Below are 18,698 nucleotides of genomic sequence, written 5' to 3'. Positions count from 1 at the left end.
ACTAGATACATGAAAACTTTTAAATGATTTTAGTAATAACTTCAGAGAATGATGGAAAGAGTGCACTTGCCTATGAAACACTGCTGTGATTTGTACACCCTGCCTAAGGAAGCAAGTGGTGTTCACAATGCCCAGAATACCATGGTTATGATAAATATTGAACTGCTGTTTCTTTCAATAATCTGTGAATGTTTGGGGCCAGATTAGATACATAGTTGAGCCACTTTTAACCTGGGCAATCTAAAGAAGTCTTCCACATGGATTTGCATGTACTGTGGTCTTTCCTGGGCTCTTACAACCTAAGAACTCCATGGGGCATTTACTTGATTCTGTGAGCCAGTACAGCTGTCCAGATCCAAATAGTCAATGTCTTGAACCTATAAATTAAGATAACCATCAAATAGGTCCTCTAAGGGTTCTCAGTGTTATGTGTGACACACGTGTCATGGAACTTAACGTAGGTGTGAACTCTATTGTATTTATTATTTCTGGAAATCATCTGGACAGACATTTAGTATAATAAAACACTGTGCTCACATGATTCCCATGATATACAGATTAGTCGCCCTTACGTTGACTTCTCAAATATTTGTTGGTCGTGCTCCAGACTACAAGATGGATTCTTAGAAGAAATTTAAGTTAAATCTGTGGAAGCTGCTCATTACACAAACAAGCACAAAATGTATTTTATCTATGTAGGTAAAAAATATCTACACAGTAAAAGCAAAACAAACAAACAAACAAAAAACCAAATTGAAGCCACTCACAAACTCAGTTGCACATCACAATGCAAATGGTGGGGAATAATCCCAAATGGTTGGTTGTGTAAAATCATTAGTATTTTTCTGATTGACTTATTTATCTTATACATGGAATTTAAGAAAGAAAACAGATGAATATACAGGAGGGAGAAAAGAAGAGAGAGAGAGGGAAACAAATCATGAGAGACTCTTAACTATAGAGAACAAACTGAGGGTTGATGGAGGGACGTGGGTGGGGGATGGGATAGATGGATGATGGGTATTAAGGAGGGCACTTGTCATGATGAGTACTGGGTGTTATACATATTTGGTGAACCACTGAATTCTACTCCTAAGTGTAAACTAACTAGAACTTAAATTAAAAAAAAAAAAAAGGAAAGAAAGAAAGAAATCATTAGTATTTGGTTTGGATATGTATTCTATGATTTTCCTTACTGATACTGCTCCATACCCTGACTGAAGACACTGTGATAGATGGCTGAAATGAGAGAAGGCAGTTGGGGCAAGTTAAACTGCACAATTTTTAATGAAAGTGAAACGAACAAGAAATTTAAATTACCTTTAGTGAATTGAAATCTAGAGATACATCTAAAATGCCTCATCCCCTCACCATGGCATCCACCGAAAAGACGTTGAGGACAGGGTACTCGTAGTAGTTGAATTTGAGGCCCACAAATAATTAAAGACAAAACAGATTATCAATTTGATGGTCCAGGAGTGATTCTTTTAAATGTATACAGGAATTTAAAAAGCATTCATCCCCAACACAGCCCTTAAATCCTCTTTCAACCTCTGTTGTTTAGAAAGTTTCCAATGGTCTTCAATCTCTCTGTCTTCAATCTCTCTAACTGGTGATATAGAACAATTAATTATGAATGCAGTTGTAAAGTCATGTATATCCCCAATTGGGGTCCCATTAGGAGAGAGATATTCTGTGATTTGTAATGAAATCTAGAACTTCCACCCTTCATTCGTTTTTTGAAAAGATTTATTTATTAATTTGAGAGAGGAGAGACAAAGAGAGAGAGGATGGCCAGGGGAGTGGGAGCAAAGGGAGAGAGTCCTAAGCAGTCTTTGGGCTAAGCATGGAGCCTGACATGGGACTCGATCTCACAACCCTGAGCTCACAACCAGAGCCAAAACCAAGAGTCTGATGCTTAACCAACTGCACCACCCAGGAGTCCCCACCCCCATTATTTTTACTTATGGTGTCATGATGATGATGATGATGGTGATGATAATGTTATAATAATGACTTTCTATGAATTAAGGTTTAATTTTGATGAACAATTTATTCCTTTATTATTCTGCTCTAGGTCATAAATACTTAAATATGTACACACAATTCAAAATGTTACTAAAATTTGTACTTACTTAGTGATTTAAAAATTGTGCAATTGGTGATTAAACACATTTGCTCCTTTTCGAACTAATTTTAAGCTCAATTTCTAAATGAAAAGAGTTTGAGGAAGTTTAATATAAGGTGTATGGAAAAGGAACATACACCTAGCATAGTAAGATATTTTAGCTCTCCTTATTGCTATCTTTCAATGCAAGTGCATAGAGTATTGGAAATACCATAAGACATGCTGTTTTGTCATTCACAGAGCTCAATAGAGTCCTCCGAACTGTGTGCGTGCATGATTTATACACAAACCATAACATACGAAGAGCTACTAGAACCAGATGGGATTGAGATGCCTGAGATGCTACCATTCTTCCCTGCTTATGTCACCCAGAGTAGAAGCATCCTTTTTCTCTTCTATTTTCTCCTTGTCTGTTGCTCCCTCAAATCATACCAAGCCCTTTCCCAGAACCATACCTTATTCTGGATGCAGAGCTAACAATACCTCTATTTCTGTTGTCCTACATTGAGGTTATTCATAGTTGTTCTCTATTATAAATAGTACCACACTGAATAACTTTGCACATAAACTATCCTACATGGTTCACTTCAAAAGAAACTTACATAAAACTAACGTTTGCTGATTTGAACCCGGAAGACATACCTATTAGACATGTGTTACTCATGTAAAATGGAAAAGGAAGACATGGAAAATATTTGTCTGCTCTCACTCACTATTTGCCTCCCTCTTTTAATTTTAAGTTCCTTGAGGGCAAGGATTATGCCTTGAAAATTTTGCATTTCCTGAGTCCAGAATTATTCCCTCCATAATACTCAGTAGAAGTTTTCAGTCTTGAACTGAATATGAAATGGCTTTGAATAGTCAGCAGCCTAACACCTGTTTTTGCCTCCACAAGCTACAATGCATGTGAAGGATTTCACTGGTTCTCTTTACACACAGCATCTGCTGCCAACAGGTGATGCATTCTGGGGAGAAGAGCCTTGCCAGAGGGATTTTCCTTTACTAACATCCTCTTTCCAGATGTTTCTTCCCTGTCGTATATCCTGAATTATGAGGCCCCAGGAGGCAATTGCCATCACTGAGATGACATGTCACACCTGGAATTCGACACTCCTCCTCCCCGCCCCAACATTTTCCCAAAGTTAAATGTCAAATCTAAGTTTATTGCTAAGGGACTTGGTTGTTTCTCTGTGAAGCCAAATATTGTGCTTAATATTAGCTTACTACTTGTGTTTACCACTTTAAATATAAGTAGACATGTAAAGATGAAACTAAACTATTTTGAGATCAGATGGAATTGACAAAATAATATAGAAGATAGAATTCATGGTCTTACGTCACTCCATCATTTTTCTTAAATATACATACCACTATCTAAAGTTGAATTAGTTATATGTTTGGAATATGCAAATAAACTAGACTGATCTCTATGTACTGCGTTCTCTATGAAGGAAAGTACTATATAACTTTTTTAAATAGTGGTATTGGTATGTAATTTTGTATATGTATATATCCACATATGTACACATGTACTTCATAGTTAACTATTTCAAACCTGTACCTAAATCTACCTATCCAGATGATAGTTTTGTTTAATGTAAGTTGATTGATATTAACTTTCCTATTCACCAATGAGTCATGCACACTTTTCTTTACTTTCTTCATAGGATATCTTAATGTCTTTATTTCTGTTCTGTTTCGGTTAAGCTAAAAAGAGTCTTCTATTTAGAATGGTTTGTTTGTATTTATTTATTTATTTATTTATTTATTTATTTATTTATTTATTTATTTTTGCCTGGAAATAGCTCACTGAAGAATTTAATGATAATATGTTTTAAATGCCAATTAAAGAATGTCATTTAGAAACAGTTACAATGGTATATTACTTAGAAATAAGCTTTTGTTTCAATTCTAGCAACAGTTACATGTAACTGAATACTTTATATTTACAAGCAAATCATTCTAGGGTTTTTTGTCGCAAAGTTTTGGTTTCATCGAAAAATCAAAGATGATTTTCAAAGTCTAGATGATTTAATTTATCCTTGTAACAAATTGTAACTACCTTTTTAAAAATAACTATGAATGCATATCTCTTGCATACAGGAAGCCTAAGAATGGAACAATTAAAAGAATTCTGGTAAAAGACATATTTTTCTAAAAATTATGATATCTAATTGTCATTTATTAGTTTCAACCTGGAACTTTAACATACTGTAATTTGTATAGAGTAAACTAAAACTTACGGCAAAGCCAATCTTACACGCTAACAAATTGATGAAGTGATGAAAGCATGGAAAAAGGGCAGTAGTGAAATTAAATTCAAAAACCATGTATGCATTTTAAGTCATCTAATAATAATATCTAATACTGATGCCAGGGACTTTTCTAAGTTCTTTAAAATATCCTGGCTTATTTAATCCTCACAGTAGCTATATGGGGTTGGTGCTGTAATTGTCTTCAGCTTTCACATGAAGACACTGAGCCTGAGATATATACGTACCTTGCCCTGGATAGCACAGCTAGTAGAGAATCCAGGATTCATATCCATGCCATTTGAGGATGAAGTGAGACCGTTTGATATTTGAGGGAATATGGACATTTTAATTGGAAGTTCATTTAGAGATCTTGCTATCCAGCCTTCCCAAAGTGCATTCCATGGTCACTAGTTTTATCAAATGCTTTTGAATAAAAGCTTCCATATTCCAGTACATCAGAAACAAAACAAAAAACAAAAACAAATACCATATAAACTTGTCCCCTTCACTCTTGGAGATTTACAGTAAGCGTGACAGAGTTTCTAAAAAATCCCAGAGTGAAGAGATCTGTTTTCACAGTGGTTTCCAGCCATCACTGACAAGAAAACTCTTAATGAAGACACCTTTCAGGGCTTAGGAGATGAGTCCGTTCAAATATAAATAGTTAGAAAGTCCAGCCCTACTATCTGGCAGATAGAAAACTGAGGTTGCAAATGCTCTTGTAACCCTGAAATCATACCTCCTAATCCTACACATGTTTGACCTCACTGAGCTCTTAAAACAGCATGTAGGCATAACTGTTCTACTCTTTTAAGTTTCTTCCAGATTTCCATTTTTATTAAATCATCTCCACAAGAAAACCATCATTTAATGAAGATACATAGATGGAACAGAGTGGCTACATTCTAGTTGACTTATTATAAGCATGAACAATAAAATTTTAATTTAAGTAATATTCAGATTTTTTGGTTATTAAACATTCCATTTATCTTGAAGTACTTAGTATCTAAACATTAGAGAAAAATAAAACCAACCAATGAGCAGAAAACTCTAGGAAAGTCCTGAGGATCTCGAGAATCTTTTGAGTGGTGACCATGAGCCGTGAGTACATTTCACCACTACAGCCTTATTGTATAATATCATGAAGTTGATCGTATGTAGTTCAACAGAAGTTTTATGTGTTTTTCTGACCACTACATGTTTTGTCATTTCAGTTCCTCCGAAGATATATGACATCTCAAGTGATATGACCATCAATGAAGGAACCAATGTCACCCTTACTTGCTTGGCCACTGGGAAACCAGAGCCTTCCATTTCTTGGCGGCACATCTCCCCATCAGGTAAAGCAGAGATATATCAGTGTTGTTTGTGCTGCTGTTCAGTATTTTCCTGTAACCTCACTTGTTCAGAACCTAAGAGTCTACTTATATTTTTTACATGTTTCTCATGAGGTAAGCGGGATGCTTATTTTTATACTTAATCTTTATAACTGAAGGCACTGTAGTTCACAAAAGTTAAATAAATGAACAGTTTCTGTCAGAGCCCAGAATAGAATCTATGTCTCTTAGTCAAGGTTATTTTCATTTTAGTATACTGGATAATCACAAATCAATAGACAAAAAGCATTTGAGGAAATATCACAAGAGAAATATCTTCATTTAAATGTGTAAGGCTTTTATTCCATCGTCATTCACATGTTAATAGGCCAGCATGAACTGCTAAGGTAATCAAGAGAGAATGAAATTATACAAATTACGGGGTTGCGAGCTCTAATTTCAAAATGCAGTTCAGAATCAAGGATTTGGCAGTTAGAATTAAATTTTAACTGATGAGGGACCTACAAACCCAAGACTTTAAGTTACTTGTACAAGATCACATAGCTAGGTGACATGAAAGGATATACCATTTTTAAGGGCTTCTCATGGTTCCGCCACAGTGCACATGCTCCTAAAGAGATTACGTCAACTTTAGGAAGTTGGGGATAATCATCCTCAAAACAAGACTTTTCACAGCCACTCTTCACAGAATCACCACTTTGTGTCAGGTTGAAATATTTGAACTCTCTAGCTTTGACTTGTACCCTGGAAGTAACAGTGTTCCTTTTAATGAATAGGATCCCACATCTTTCCAGTAAGTGAAATTTGACTTAGTTTTGTAGTTTTGGTGGAAACAGCTCTAACAAGGCTAGTGTGATGAAATTGCTTTTAAAGAAATCAGAAAGACACCCTTTATGTAGGTGTAGAAAGAGTACAATTTCCACATCCTTTTTATCTGCTAATGGTTTCTTTAATATCACTTATCCTTAAGCGTCTTTCAGTTTCCTCATTTATGCAGGAGGTCTAATGATACTTCCATCACATGCTAAGTATTGCTATTAATGTGAGAAAAAAATCAATATAACAGCAGTATACACTTATATAATATGCATTATGGCCCCTATAATATTGCTGAAGCATGAGTGGGCTCTTGACTGCCAATACTTCCCTCCTTAGAGCAGCTACGGGATCATAAAACCAGGATATGAGCACTGAATTTGTGGCAGGACTCTCCGCGAGGTCTAAGGGAGACAAGGACTCGCTTGGGATACCCCTGCTTTTATCTCAAGGTCCTTATACATCAGTTCAGCCAATCCTGCAAATCTCAGGGCCTCAGTTACCCTCACCTCGTTGTCTGCTTTCCAAAAATCGAATAATAAAAATCCCTAGCTATTGTGAGACTCAAAAAAGATAATAAGCGTAAATGCGCTTTAAAAAGTATAAGGTGATATGCAAATGTACGGCTGATTCTTAATCATCTTTCCAGGGATTTAAATCTGATATGGCAATATAATTTTTGTAAGAATGAAGCACATAATCTCCATCTTCATATAATTTAAGATGAATATTTTGGACTGAACTCTCCTGCTTTGCAGTGCTTATTATGCATATTCTTCTTTTTTAAGTGCTTGGATACATTTTGGTTTAATTAAATAGCGTGAATGTTGGTTAGTGAAGTTATTAGAATAATGATAATGGATAACATCATGAAGCTGAAAGAAGACAGATTGGGTTTATAAGTTAAACTGTGCATGGATTTATTTTTCTGATCCTGCCATACAGAGCAAATGAGTAAAATTAGCATAAATATTAACTGTTATCCAATGAATAGCTAGACATGGCTGATATATTTATAAATGCTTCCAATAATTTCAAATTATAATTTGTTAATGATCTGTATTCAAATGCAGAGCCCTGTGGAGTTTCTGCTTTAAGTAACATGTCTGATAATTCTATTAAATTTCTTCCATTTACATGTTTATATTTGAAAGCCACATTATAAATTTCATTGATCTGTCTATATTTTACCTAAAAAATAGCCACATTTTGCCGTACTCTCGTCTTTTGCTGTATCACAAAAGAAAATGTGGCTCAAAATAGTGGTCACCAAATGAACAGTAGAGAGTGTTAGAAACGAATCCAGATATACTCCCTGTCAGTACTAGAAATAATGGCTAGTTTTTGTACATGTGCGATTTGTTTAGATTTTTTCTTAACCAGTACTTTTGTGAATTTTTGCTGACTCATTCATGGTCTATATCAGTTTTAAAAATAAATTAAAAAATGTCTGGTCACAGGATGATAGCCCCACAGAGCTTCTCCCTAATCCACAAAAAAAAATTAGGTTGTGGGTTCAAGGATACCACAAACATGGTCTGAACTAACTGGAGGTGTCTCTCTACTTGCTAGTTCAAACCACTTAGCGTACCTTCTGCAAAAACATCTTTCTTGAGAAGTTTCTGGATATATTAGCTTCCTTAGAGTTTACCTATGCTGATGATTTCTTTCTTTTTGTATTTTCTATTCTGTATTTAGGAATTAATTTCAAATTCATGTAAAAATTGGTAGAGAAATAATACAAACTCTGTCCTACATCCTTCACTCGGTTTTGTCCATCATTTTTCCCATTTGCTTCAACATTTGCTGTGTGTAGAGTATGTGGAAATTTATATATTTTTTCATTGCATCATTTGAGAACAATCTGCATATATCGTGCCCTTTTCTTCCTAATTATGTCAGTGTGCATTTCTGAAGAATAAGGACATTCTTTTATATATAACCACAGTGCCTTTTTCAGCTTGTTTGCATTTAACATAGGTATCATACTTTTGCCCCATTACTATTCATATGCCAATTTTGTCAATTGATGGAACAGCGTCCTCTATAGTTTTTCCCCCGCCCCCGTCTCGTACAACATCTAAGTATCCTATATGGTTGTCACATCACTTTCCTCGTCTTTATTCTAGGGTCTAATTCCTTGGTCTTTCTTGTCATTTCCAAACATTGATATTTTCAACAATGCGTATGCCACCCCCACTTTTCTTAATAGAATGTTTCTCATTTGGGGTTTGACTCATGTTTCCTCATGATTAGCTTCTGGTTATGCCCATCTGGGACTAAATAAGTGAAGTTGTAGACCTCTCAGGGGATGATACCCAGAGGCACAGGATATCCATCTGTCCCCCATTTGTGATGTTAATTTTGATTACCTAATCAAGGTGTCTGGTTTCTGCATTGTATAGCTCCTTTTGTTTTTTCCTTTCCCATGCTACCAATAAGCAATAGGGAGAGATTTTAAAAACATTAAATGCAAATGTCTGTTACTTGTTAACCTTCCCTCAGATTTTGCATTATCAGTGATTCTTTTGTGAACTAATCTTTACTCTGATGATTGCAAAGTGATGATTTTTCTAGCTTGAGCAATCCTACTTTTACCAGTTAGCACGAGGCATTCTGGTATAAACAACAACCTCTCTTTCTTTCTTTTTCTTTCTCTCTTTCTTTCTTTCTTTCTTTCTTTCTTTCTTTCTTTCTTTCTTTTTCTTTCTTTCTCTTTCTATATTTATTGTGGCACAAGCTCATGGATTCCCAACTTTTTAAACCTGTCTATAATTCATATTGTCTTTAGTTATTTTGATGCTCAAATTTGTTCTTATTTGGTGAGTAGAAGTCACTTGATTCTGATTCCTGTGTCCTTGTGATATGATCCCATTGGTTTTTTTTGTTGTTGTTGTTGTTTTAGCCTTTCGTACTTTCTGGCATGACAAAATATGCCAGCTTCATCTTGTATTTTAGCTGCCCTATCTCTGGAATCAACCATTTTACATTACTTCAGTGATTGGATACTGTTTACTTGCGGTTATGATAATCATACATTGGTTTAAAATATATAACTCTGTCGATCTACTTTATAGTAAAATTATCAGAAACTCAGACATCTAGACTACTTTCTATGATATCCTGTTAATGAAAAGAACTTAAATAATTTTATGCAAAGGATTAATCCTATTTTGTTTGTTTTATCTAACAGCAATCCTGGAAATAGGGCCTGTGACCTACAGAGGGTGATTTTAGAATTAGTAGTAAAAAATATTTATAGCAAGCAAAATATAAGGAGGCAGTTTTTCTATCCTGAGAATTTAGATAAGTTCATACATCTGTATTTACAAAAGATACTACTCTTTTACCTAATCTATGACTGATTTCATATATACTTAGAAAATTTTCAAGGTTATCTCAAAATTCATACTATAAGGTACATGATTCCCTTCATTCCTACCGGTAATTTCTTTTTTTTTTTTTTCTTTTGTTACTTCTTATCCCTTTATTGCAATTACCAGTTCTTTTTTTTTTTTTTTTTGGCCTGTTCTATTTTATTTTTTTTAATAATAATTTTTTTTCATTATATTATGTTAGTCACCATACAGTACATCCCTAGTTTTTGATGTAAACCTACCGGTAATTTCTTAGGCATTAGATGGTGCCAGTGTAGTACAGCGATTAAGATTATGAACTTTATATCAGTCAGAATTTGGTGTGAGACCCAGAGATTCATCTTATAAACTGTAAGATCTTAGACAAAATTGTTAACTTCTTTAAATTTTAAATATAAAATAGTGATACTAATTGTCCCCATTTCAGAATTGTTATGAGTATTAAATGGAATAGTATAGAGCTTTGAACAGAATCCATGACTTACAGTAAATATCCCGTAATAGTAGCTATTAATTTACTACTGATATGTATTTAAAATTTTGATCAAATGGAATCTCAAACCTTGTTTCTAAAATTGAAGGGCTTACTTGCAACTCTTGAATGCAATTCATAGCTGCTCTCAAATGAGGGTATCATAAAGCTAAAAGCAACTTAAAACTTCTAGAAAACATTGACAAATTTATACAAGGCATCTGATTTTGAATATCTTTATATTCAAAATAAAGTTCTTAATCATATATCATTGCATTAATAAATCTAAACCAGTCAGGAAAAAAAATAGGAAAATCTAACCGATAAGTTTTAAAATAATAGATTACAAAAAAAATTACCAAAAAAAATACAAAATATAATAATAATAGATTAGAGACAGATAACAAATATGGAGGCATTTTGAAAGCCTCTATGAAATTTCCACTTATTATTCATTGCTGCTTGTCTTAATCTTTGCTTTCTAGTTCATTTTTATACCTTGATAATCTGGAATCTCCAGACATGTTCTCACTCTACTCTGCTGGTGTTTATCAGCTGGCAAAGATATTCTTTTGGATCGGGAGCTAAAATATGATCATAAACACTGGGTTGTATGTCTTAAACCCCTTTTTGTCTAATTTACATAGGCTTAGTTCTGTTTGATGGAATATATCACCCTAATTATCCATAGAAGTTAAGGCTCTTGCCTAACTCAAAATAAAGACTGTTCAGTTATGTCCCTTTGTGCTGGTATGTTCTGGATTCCATTCATCCCTTCCCATTTGTAGTTCCTTATTCCATTAAATATCCCCTCTCTCCCTGCATCTTCAACCTCTTTCCCTCTATTGACTCCATCCTGTCCACAAACTCAAATTATTCTTTTCTGACATCAATCCCTTGACACTTTTGTTTGTATCAACAATTATTGAGCCTTTTTAAAGGAGACCACAAACAAGTGGTCAGAGATATAGGAATAAAACCAAAAAACATGATTTCAAAGAGACCAAAAGAGGAAAAGTTTTTCTGGAACGGTGAGTGGTAAACAATGTCAATCAGGTCAAGTAAGATAAAACCCAAGCAGTTACTTTTAGGTTAGGTAGTTTGGTGACCATTGTGGCAATTCAGTGACATAATGGACCAGAAACCCAGTTGTGGAGAATTAAAGAGCAAATAAGTGAAGAATTTTGACATTGCAATAAAACTATGCATTCAGTTAGTCAAAGCAGAAATTTGGTTTCTCTACTTTTATGCATGTTATTTCTTCTATTAGGAATATTTTTTCTCCCTTGATACTAATGACAAACTCCTACTCATCCTTCAACTTTTTACAAAATTGTTCCTGAGCAACCCAGGAACAAGTGGGTGCTTCTTCTTCCATAGTTGCATAGCCCCTTGTACCACCATTTGTGTGGACCTAATTCTCTAAATTGTAGTCCTTGGTCATATTTGTCTATGGCCTCAGGGAACAGGGAATTCCTTCTGCCCAGAAACTGTTCATCTTTGTAATCCTTGGCTTAGCATAGGGCCTGGTACAAAGTAGGGTGGCCATAAATATTGCAGACTTAATGGATGCTGCCATCTGTCCTTGCTTCCCACATAGTTAGAACTAGAAATTAAAATTTAAAGTGATAACAGGGTAATGACACAAGGAAGTATTTCTTTTCTTATATCCCCCCACGCCTTCCCCCTGATATAGAGACACACATACCCTTAAATATAAATCAGCCTTTTGTTTTCCTTATAGTCTTAGTATGGCTGCACCTTTATGATATTGTGATTTACCATAAGAAATATATATTTGGCCTTTGTCCCACTTCTTGCACAGAGCTCCTAAAACCCTTGGAATTTCCTGTGATGAAACCAGCAAAGGTATCTTTTGTTATGTTCAAGAGGCGACTTTGGAGACACACCAAAGGATGGGACTGGAGTTGCCAGGAGAACCAACCATGAGAACACAGAGTTGGAATTTTTAATCTCACCCACCCAGACCACGGGGGAAGATAGAGGGGCTAGAGGTTGAATCATCCACCAATGGCCAGTGAATCAATCAATTGTGTGTATGTAATGAAGCCTCCATAAAGCCCCAAAAAGACAGAGTTCAGAGAGCTTCTGTGTGGGTAAACAAGTAGAGATTTGGGGAGAGTGGCGCACTCTGAGAGGGCATGGAAGCCCCTCACCCTTTCCTCATACTTTGCCCCATCCATCTCTTCCATCCGGCTGTTCCTGAGTTATAGCCTTTTAAAATAAATCGGTAATCTAGTAAGTAAAATATTTCTCTGAGTTCTCTGAGCTGTTCTAGCAAATTAATTGAACCCAAGGAGGGGATTGTTAGAACCTCTAATCTATAGGCAGTTGATCACAAGCATAGGTGACAACCTAGACTTGCTCCTGGCATCTGAAATAAGGGAGGAGGGCAGTCTTGTGGAACTGAGCTTTTAACCAGTGCAATCCGATGCTGTCTCTATGTAGTGTCAGAACTGAGTTGAATTGTAGGACACCCAGCTGGTGTTGGACAGTTGCTTATTGATATGGGAAACTCCCCCACCACATTAATTGGGTTCTGAACCTTAACCACATTAACATATAAAGAGCAGCTTGCATGAAAGTAACTTTAGCTGGCAGGGTTCCACTAATATTTATCCATTACTGTCTATATACAAAGTGGAATGTACTTGCACATACATGTCCCATTTAAGCCTCAAAACTAAACTGTGAAGTGGATATTATTATCCTCATTGTATAAATTAACATGGCACTCAAGAGTATTTACATAAATTACCCCAAACAAACATGATTTTTTTTTTTTTTTTTACTTTTTACTTTGAAAATGTTATAAGCTCATAGGAAGTTACAAAGTTAGTAGAGAGAGCTTCCATGTATCTTTCACCCAATTTCTCTAATTGGTTGGTTACATCATATGTAACTGTAATCTGACACCAAAACAAATGGACATTAGTGCAATATATGCATATGGTTCTATATCATTTTTTAAAGATTTTGTTTATTTATTTTTGCGAGAGAGAGAGAAAGAGAGAACGAGCAGGGGGAGGGGAAGGGGAAGAGAGAGAAGCAGAGTCCCCACTGAACAGGGACCCCGATGCGGGACCCAATCCCAGGACCCTGGAATCATGACCTGAGACTAAGGCAGCTGCTTAACTGACAAAGCCACCGAGGTTTCTGGTTCTATATCATTTTATCGTATGAGTTGATTCATGGAGCCACCACCACAATCAAGGTACAGAATTGTTCCCTCAGCACAAAGATTTATCTTATGCTAACCCTTTGAACTCACATCTACTCCTTCTCCATCTACCATCCCTAATCCCTGACAATCTGTTTCTAATCTCTTCTTCTCTATAATACTGTCATTAAAAGAATATATGTAAATAGAATTATCCAATGAGTGAGCGTCTGACATTGGCCTTTTTACTCAACATAATACTCGTGAGATTTATCCAAGTTTTAGCATCTATCAATACTTTGTTCCTTTTTATTGCTGAGTCATACCTAGTAATATGAATATACCACAATTTGTTTAACCATAAACATATTATAGCATATTTTCATTGTTTTTAATTTTTGGCTATAACAAATAAAGCTACTGTAAACAATTCTCTTTCTTTTTCCTTTCTATTCTTTTACTTTTATTATATTTTGTTATATTATATTTTAAGTGAGTTGTTTGTAGACAGCTTATAGATAAGACACTTTTAAAAAAAATCTACTCTGACAATCTCTATATTTTGCTTGGTGTATTTAGACCATTACATTTATTTTAATTATTGATTTGTTAGGGCTTATGCTAGCATCTTATTTTTGTTGTTGTTTTCTATTTGTTCCTTCTAGTTTTCTCTGTTTTCTTTTTCCTGCCTTTCTATAGGTTACTTGCGCATTTTTTTGAATTACCCTTTGTTTTATCTGTAGTATTTTTGACTGTGTTTCTTTACATAGATTTACATCATATAAGCATAACTTATCCTATTCTATAGGAATCCACATTTTACTAGTTCCACTGAAGTAAAGAAACTCTACCTCCATTTGTTCTCCTGCTTTTTTAGTATAATAATCTTGAGGGTTTTTTCTACATACATGAGAACTACCTCAGATAATGGTATAGTTTTTGTTTCAACTGTGAAATGTGTATTAGAAAACTCAAGAAGGGAAGTATTTTGTATTTATCTATTCTTTTACTCCTACTCTTGTCTATTTAGAAAACTTTGTTCACATTCTTTTGTGGTAGGCCCACTGGAGACAAATTCTTTTACAGTAGTCTTCATCTGAGAATGTCTTGATTTTACCTTTTTTCTTGAGGACGTTTCTGCTTGGGGTGGAATACTGAGTTTAACAAAACATGCATTTATTTAACATTCAAGTAGCCTTAAAATGGTCATAAGGCAATATTTGGAAATCTTGTGGATTAAAGTGTAGAGCCTTTGAAAGCTAAAAAGCAGTGTTTTCCACGCTCCCCATAAGTATTGCTATAGACTGAGCCCAGCTATAAAATAAAAGCATAAACTGTGCATTAAGAGTATAATAGATATTGGCAAATTAAGAGATTTTAAGGATCCTGAGATTGCCAAATGAGAGCCATTTCAGGATGAACAAAGTCAGTATTCGTTAGGTCATGGGTTAGCAACCTAAGGCCTGTGGGCTAGCTGGCTTACTGTTTATTTCTGTAAATGAAGTTTTAATTGTTGTTGTTGTTGGAGCATAGCCATGCTCACAACTTTACATATAGCCCTATGACTGCTTTCTCATACTGTTGGGGTTAATGTAGAGCATGAAATCAGCCATAATAGCTGGCTTGCTAAAATGTTAACACACAGGCCGCTGAACGCAGAGAAGGTTTCGGAGAAGGGCTTAGGCTTTTGGAATGCCGAGGCCTATGTGACCACTCTGCCATGGGAATGCCATGGGGAGTTGCCTTCCCGAAACTTGCCTAGCCCAAACTCTGCCCTGTGATCTAAGAGATGTGGGCATTGTCCCTTAGGCTGTGTTTGGCCGAACTCCTAGACCACGCAGATTAGCGTATCGTATTGTCCCGTAAACAGATCCTCCTAATTTCAGTAAGACCCCTTGTCACACATCACGTGCTTGAGGAACAGTGATAAGGATTTGTGATTATCCTCAAGGACCAATAAAAGCGGGAGCAAAGAAGAGCAAAGGGTCTTCGTCTCTGAGTGTTGACCCCATTGCCTTCTCCTCTCTTTCACAGCAAAGTTTGGAGTAATCTTTCATCGGTTGGTCCAGGGATTGCTGGCTATTCCTGGTATCATACTGCAATATAGAGTTGAGTAGTAGAAACCATACAGCCCACAAAGCCTAAATAACTTACTGTCCATTCCTTTAAGAAAAAGTTTGCTGACCCCTGCCTTAGATTATTTTAAAAGAGGTTTAGTTTTTAAATTTTATTTCCTAGCTGTAAGACATACAGGCTTAGCACATTAAAACTTCTGTAAACTTTAAAGAGAGTTAAATGCAAACTTAAGACAGAAATATTAATTACTAATTATCAGAAAAAATAAAAAACTGTAAAAAATGGAAATTATTAATTAAAATCCATGTATACCATTCAATCTATTGTTTAAAATAATTCTGAAAATAATTTGAGTCGATATAGGTACAAACGAAAAGGTATTACTTTCTATTAGTGCTCTTGATTCTGTTGTCATTTCCCTTTTGTGAAAGTAAGTCTTCTTTGAAACACTTGAGTGCTGGCCCAACACCAGTGGTGAGACGATGAAGAGGCTGTGTGAGTGATCCTTGCAAGCTGGCAGCCTGTCACCCAAACATTGTAATTCTTTAGGAGTCTTTTTTCAGGTTTGCAATCCTGACACTGCACTTTACTCTTTAATGTTAGGAAGAAAAATTTAGTAAAACCAGCAATTTATGCTGATGACATTTCAACAATACCAGATCTTCAGATTACAAGCTGTGGTTCTAGTTCCGTTGTAGAGTTGCACTCTATGTGGAGCTTTTGTGAATTTCCATAATGGCTTTACATAATGGATAATTATATAATGAATGAATCTACATAATGATGGCAAGTTAAACTTTTACCATAAGATTGCACACCAATAATTTATATATGCAGTTAAAAGCGCCTCTTTGTTCTGAGAGTTTTCTTTATAATTTTAACTTTCATTTGTTTCCAGAGTCCTCTCTACTTCTGTTTAGTTAGCAGTGGGCTATGAAGAATTACTTGTATTCAGAACTGTTAATGCCTCCTATTTGAATTCAGAAAGCAAGAAAATTTTCATTATTTTAAGATATATATAAAGTTAAACAATGAGTCTGACGATACGATGAATCAATATAAAAAATAATCCACTATTCTCAGAGGAAAGTGCTTACCCCTATAAAACAGAAAACAGGAACCCATCAAGCTTTTCAAAGCATTTTATAAAAGATCTTTTCTTTCTTATGAAACTTGATTTTCTGAAGGAGATGGGCATTAGAAAAAAAAATATATATATATATATATATATACATCTAGATTATGTCTCCTCTTGGTAGACTGAATTTGGGAATGATGGTTTATAGCTATGTTTACATATATTTTTAAAATCTATTTTTTTGAAATTTAAGTATGATTAACATACGGTGTTATGTTAGTTTCAGATGTACAATACAGTGATTCAGCAATTCTATACATGACTCAGTGCTCATCATGATAAGTGTACTTTTAATCCCCTTCACCTATTTCACCCATCTGAGTTCCCTACCCACCTCCCCTCTGATAACCATCAGTGTGTTCTCTATAGTTAAGAGGCAGTTATTTTGTTTGTCTCTTTGTTTTTCTGTTTGTTTCTTAAATTCCACATGGGAATGAAATGATACAGTATTTGTCTTTCTCTGACTTATTTCACTTAGCATTTTGCCCTCTCGATCCATCCATGTTGAGGCAAATGGCAAGATTGCATCCTGTCAGGCTGTTTATATTTTAGGAATTAGATTTTTCTAGAGTATTTTTTCAGAGTGATTTCAATGTCACATTACATGTACTGGGGAAAGGTATTACATAAATGTTTACATTTAAACAAGTTAGGGGGTTGTTTATAATCTTGTTTATAATCTTAGAAGATGCAGCTTTTAATTTGGTTGTAACCAGCTAATTCATGCTAAGATGAGACTCCATGGATAAAAATTTCACCCATAATATTGAAATAGATCTTATAAGGATCCAGAAAGGTTACCAGTATAAAATAAATGTATAAAATAAGCCCAGCTACCACTTAGGTTAAGTATTATTTACTGAGCACTTGGTATGCCTGGGCACTGTCCTAATATATGTTAGGTTAACATGTGCTAACTAGTTTACATGCAAAGTTTTATAACTTCATGTACCACAATCATGAGGAAAAGAGCATGGTGTTCATTTGAACCCAGGTTGTACTAATCATTTGAACCCCAGTTGTCAGTGAAGATGCAACTTGGTTTAATTTCCCATAACTGTAAGGTCACGTCCATCAAGACTATATTTGTACACAAACAAGCCCTACTGGAACGTAAGTGCTGTTTCTAATGTATTACTAAAGTATATGTAAGAAAAAGAAAATATGTTAATAATGATTTTTTTTTAAATCAAGACCCTGAGTATCTTTGACGGTTATAGACATGAGCATGTGGTTGGCTTGAAATAAATTATTAGAGGAGTTATGATTTCCAGTGTAAAAGAATACTCTATTCATTTTTCTTCACTCAAAATTAATATATTGCTATTGAAATTTAATTATACCCCACCTTGTTCTAAAATTATTTTTTCTTGATTAACTTGACCATAATTAGAAATAATCATCACTACTGGAAAATTAAAATGATTTTAGTAATCTTGGATTATAGAGCAATAAAACTATGATAAACACTTTTTATTCTCTATCTCTTTATGACCCATGATTCAGGCAATATGTCTACATAGGAGGCACTCAATAAATATCTGTAAAAGGATATAATATTTTAGCATACTATAAATTCTTTGTGATTAATAAATTTATATTTGCTGATTAATGTCTTAAAATTAATGACTAATAACTATTTTCCTTATAACCTTTGTGCATAGATCATTCCCCAAAGAAGTTATAGAAAAAGTTAATAACATTTTTATAATTATCAGACTCCTGTTAAACAAGGCACTATAGCATAGTGCTAAAAAAGACATGGTTAGTACTTGTTTTCAATTGGTAGTACTTGGTTAGCATAGTGCTAAAACAGGACTTGGTTTCAAATCCCTATTCTTCCACTCACTGCATGTATTATACTGAGCAAATTTCTTAAGCTCTCTGTGCCTCATTTTCTTCTCTGCAAAATGGAGAT

General features: G+C 34.8%; 1 protein-coding gene across 1 annotated transcript in view; it reads left to right on the top strand.

Moving 5' to 3' along the window:
- Positions 1-18,698, top strand: part of NEGR1 (neuronal growth regulator 1) — an 812,346-nt gene that overhangs the window by 469,533 nt on the left and 324,115 nt on the right. Inside the window, exon 3 of the mRNA XM_045802019.2 lies at positions 5,598-5,723. Within this exon, the coding sequence (XP_045657975.1) occupies positions 5,598-5,723 (126 nt within the window). The remainder of the gene's footprint in view (positions 1-5,597; positions 5,724-18,698) is intronic.

This window comes from Ursus americanus, chromosome 12 (genome assembly GCF_024610735.1).
Source record: "Ursus americanus isolate L20-20 chromosome 12, mUrsAme1.1.p, whole genome shotgun sequence".
Taxonomy (NCBI): domain Eukaryota; kingdom Metazoa; phylum Chordata; class Mammalia; order Carnivora; family Ursidae; genus Ursus; species Ursus americanus.
Note: the sequence above shows the minus strand (reverse complement) of the source record. Positions and strands in the feature narration are given on the sequence as shown.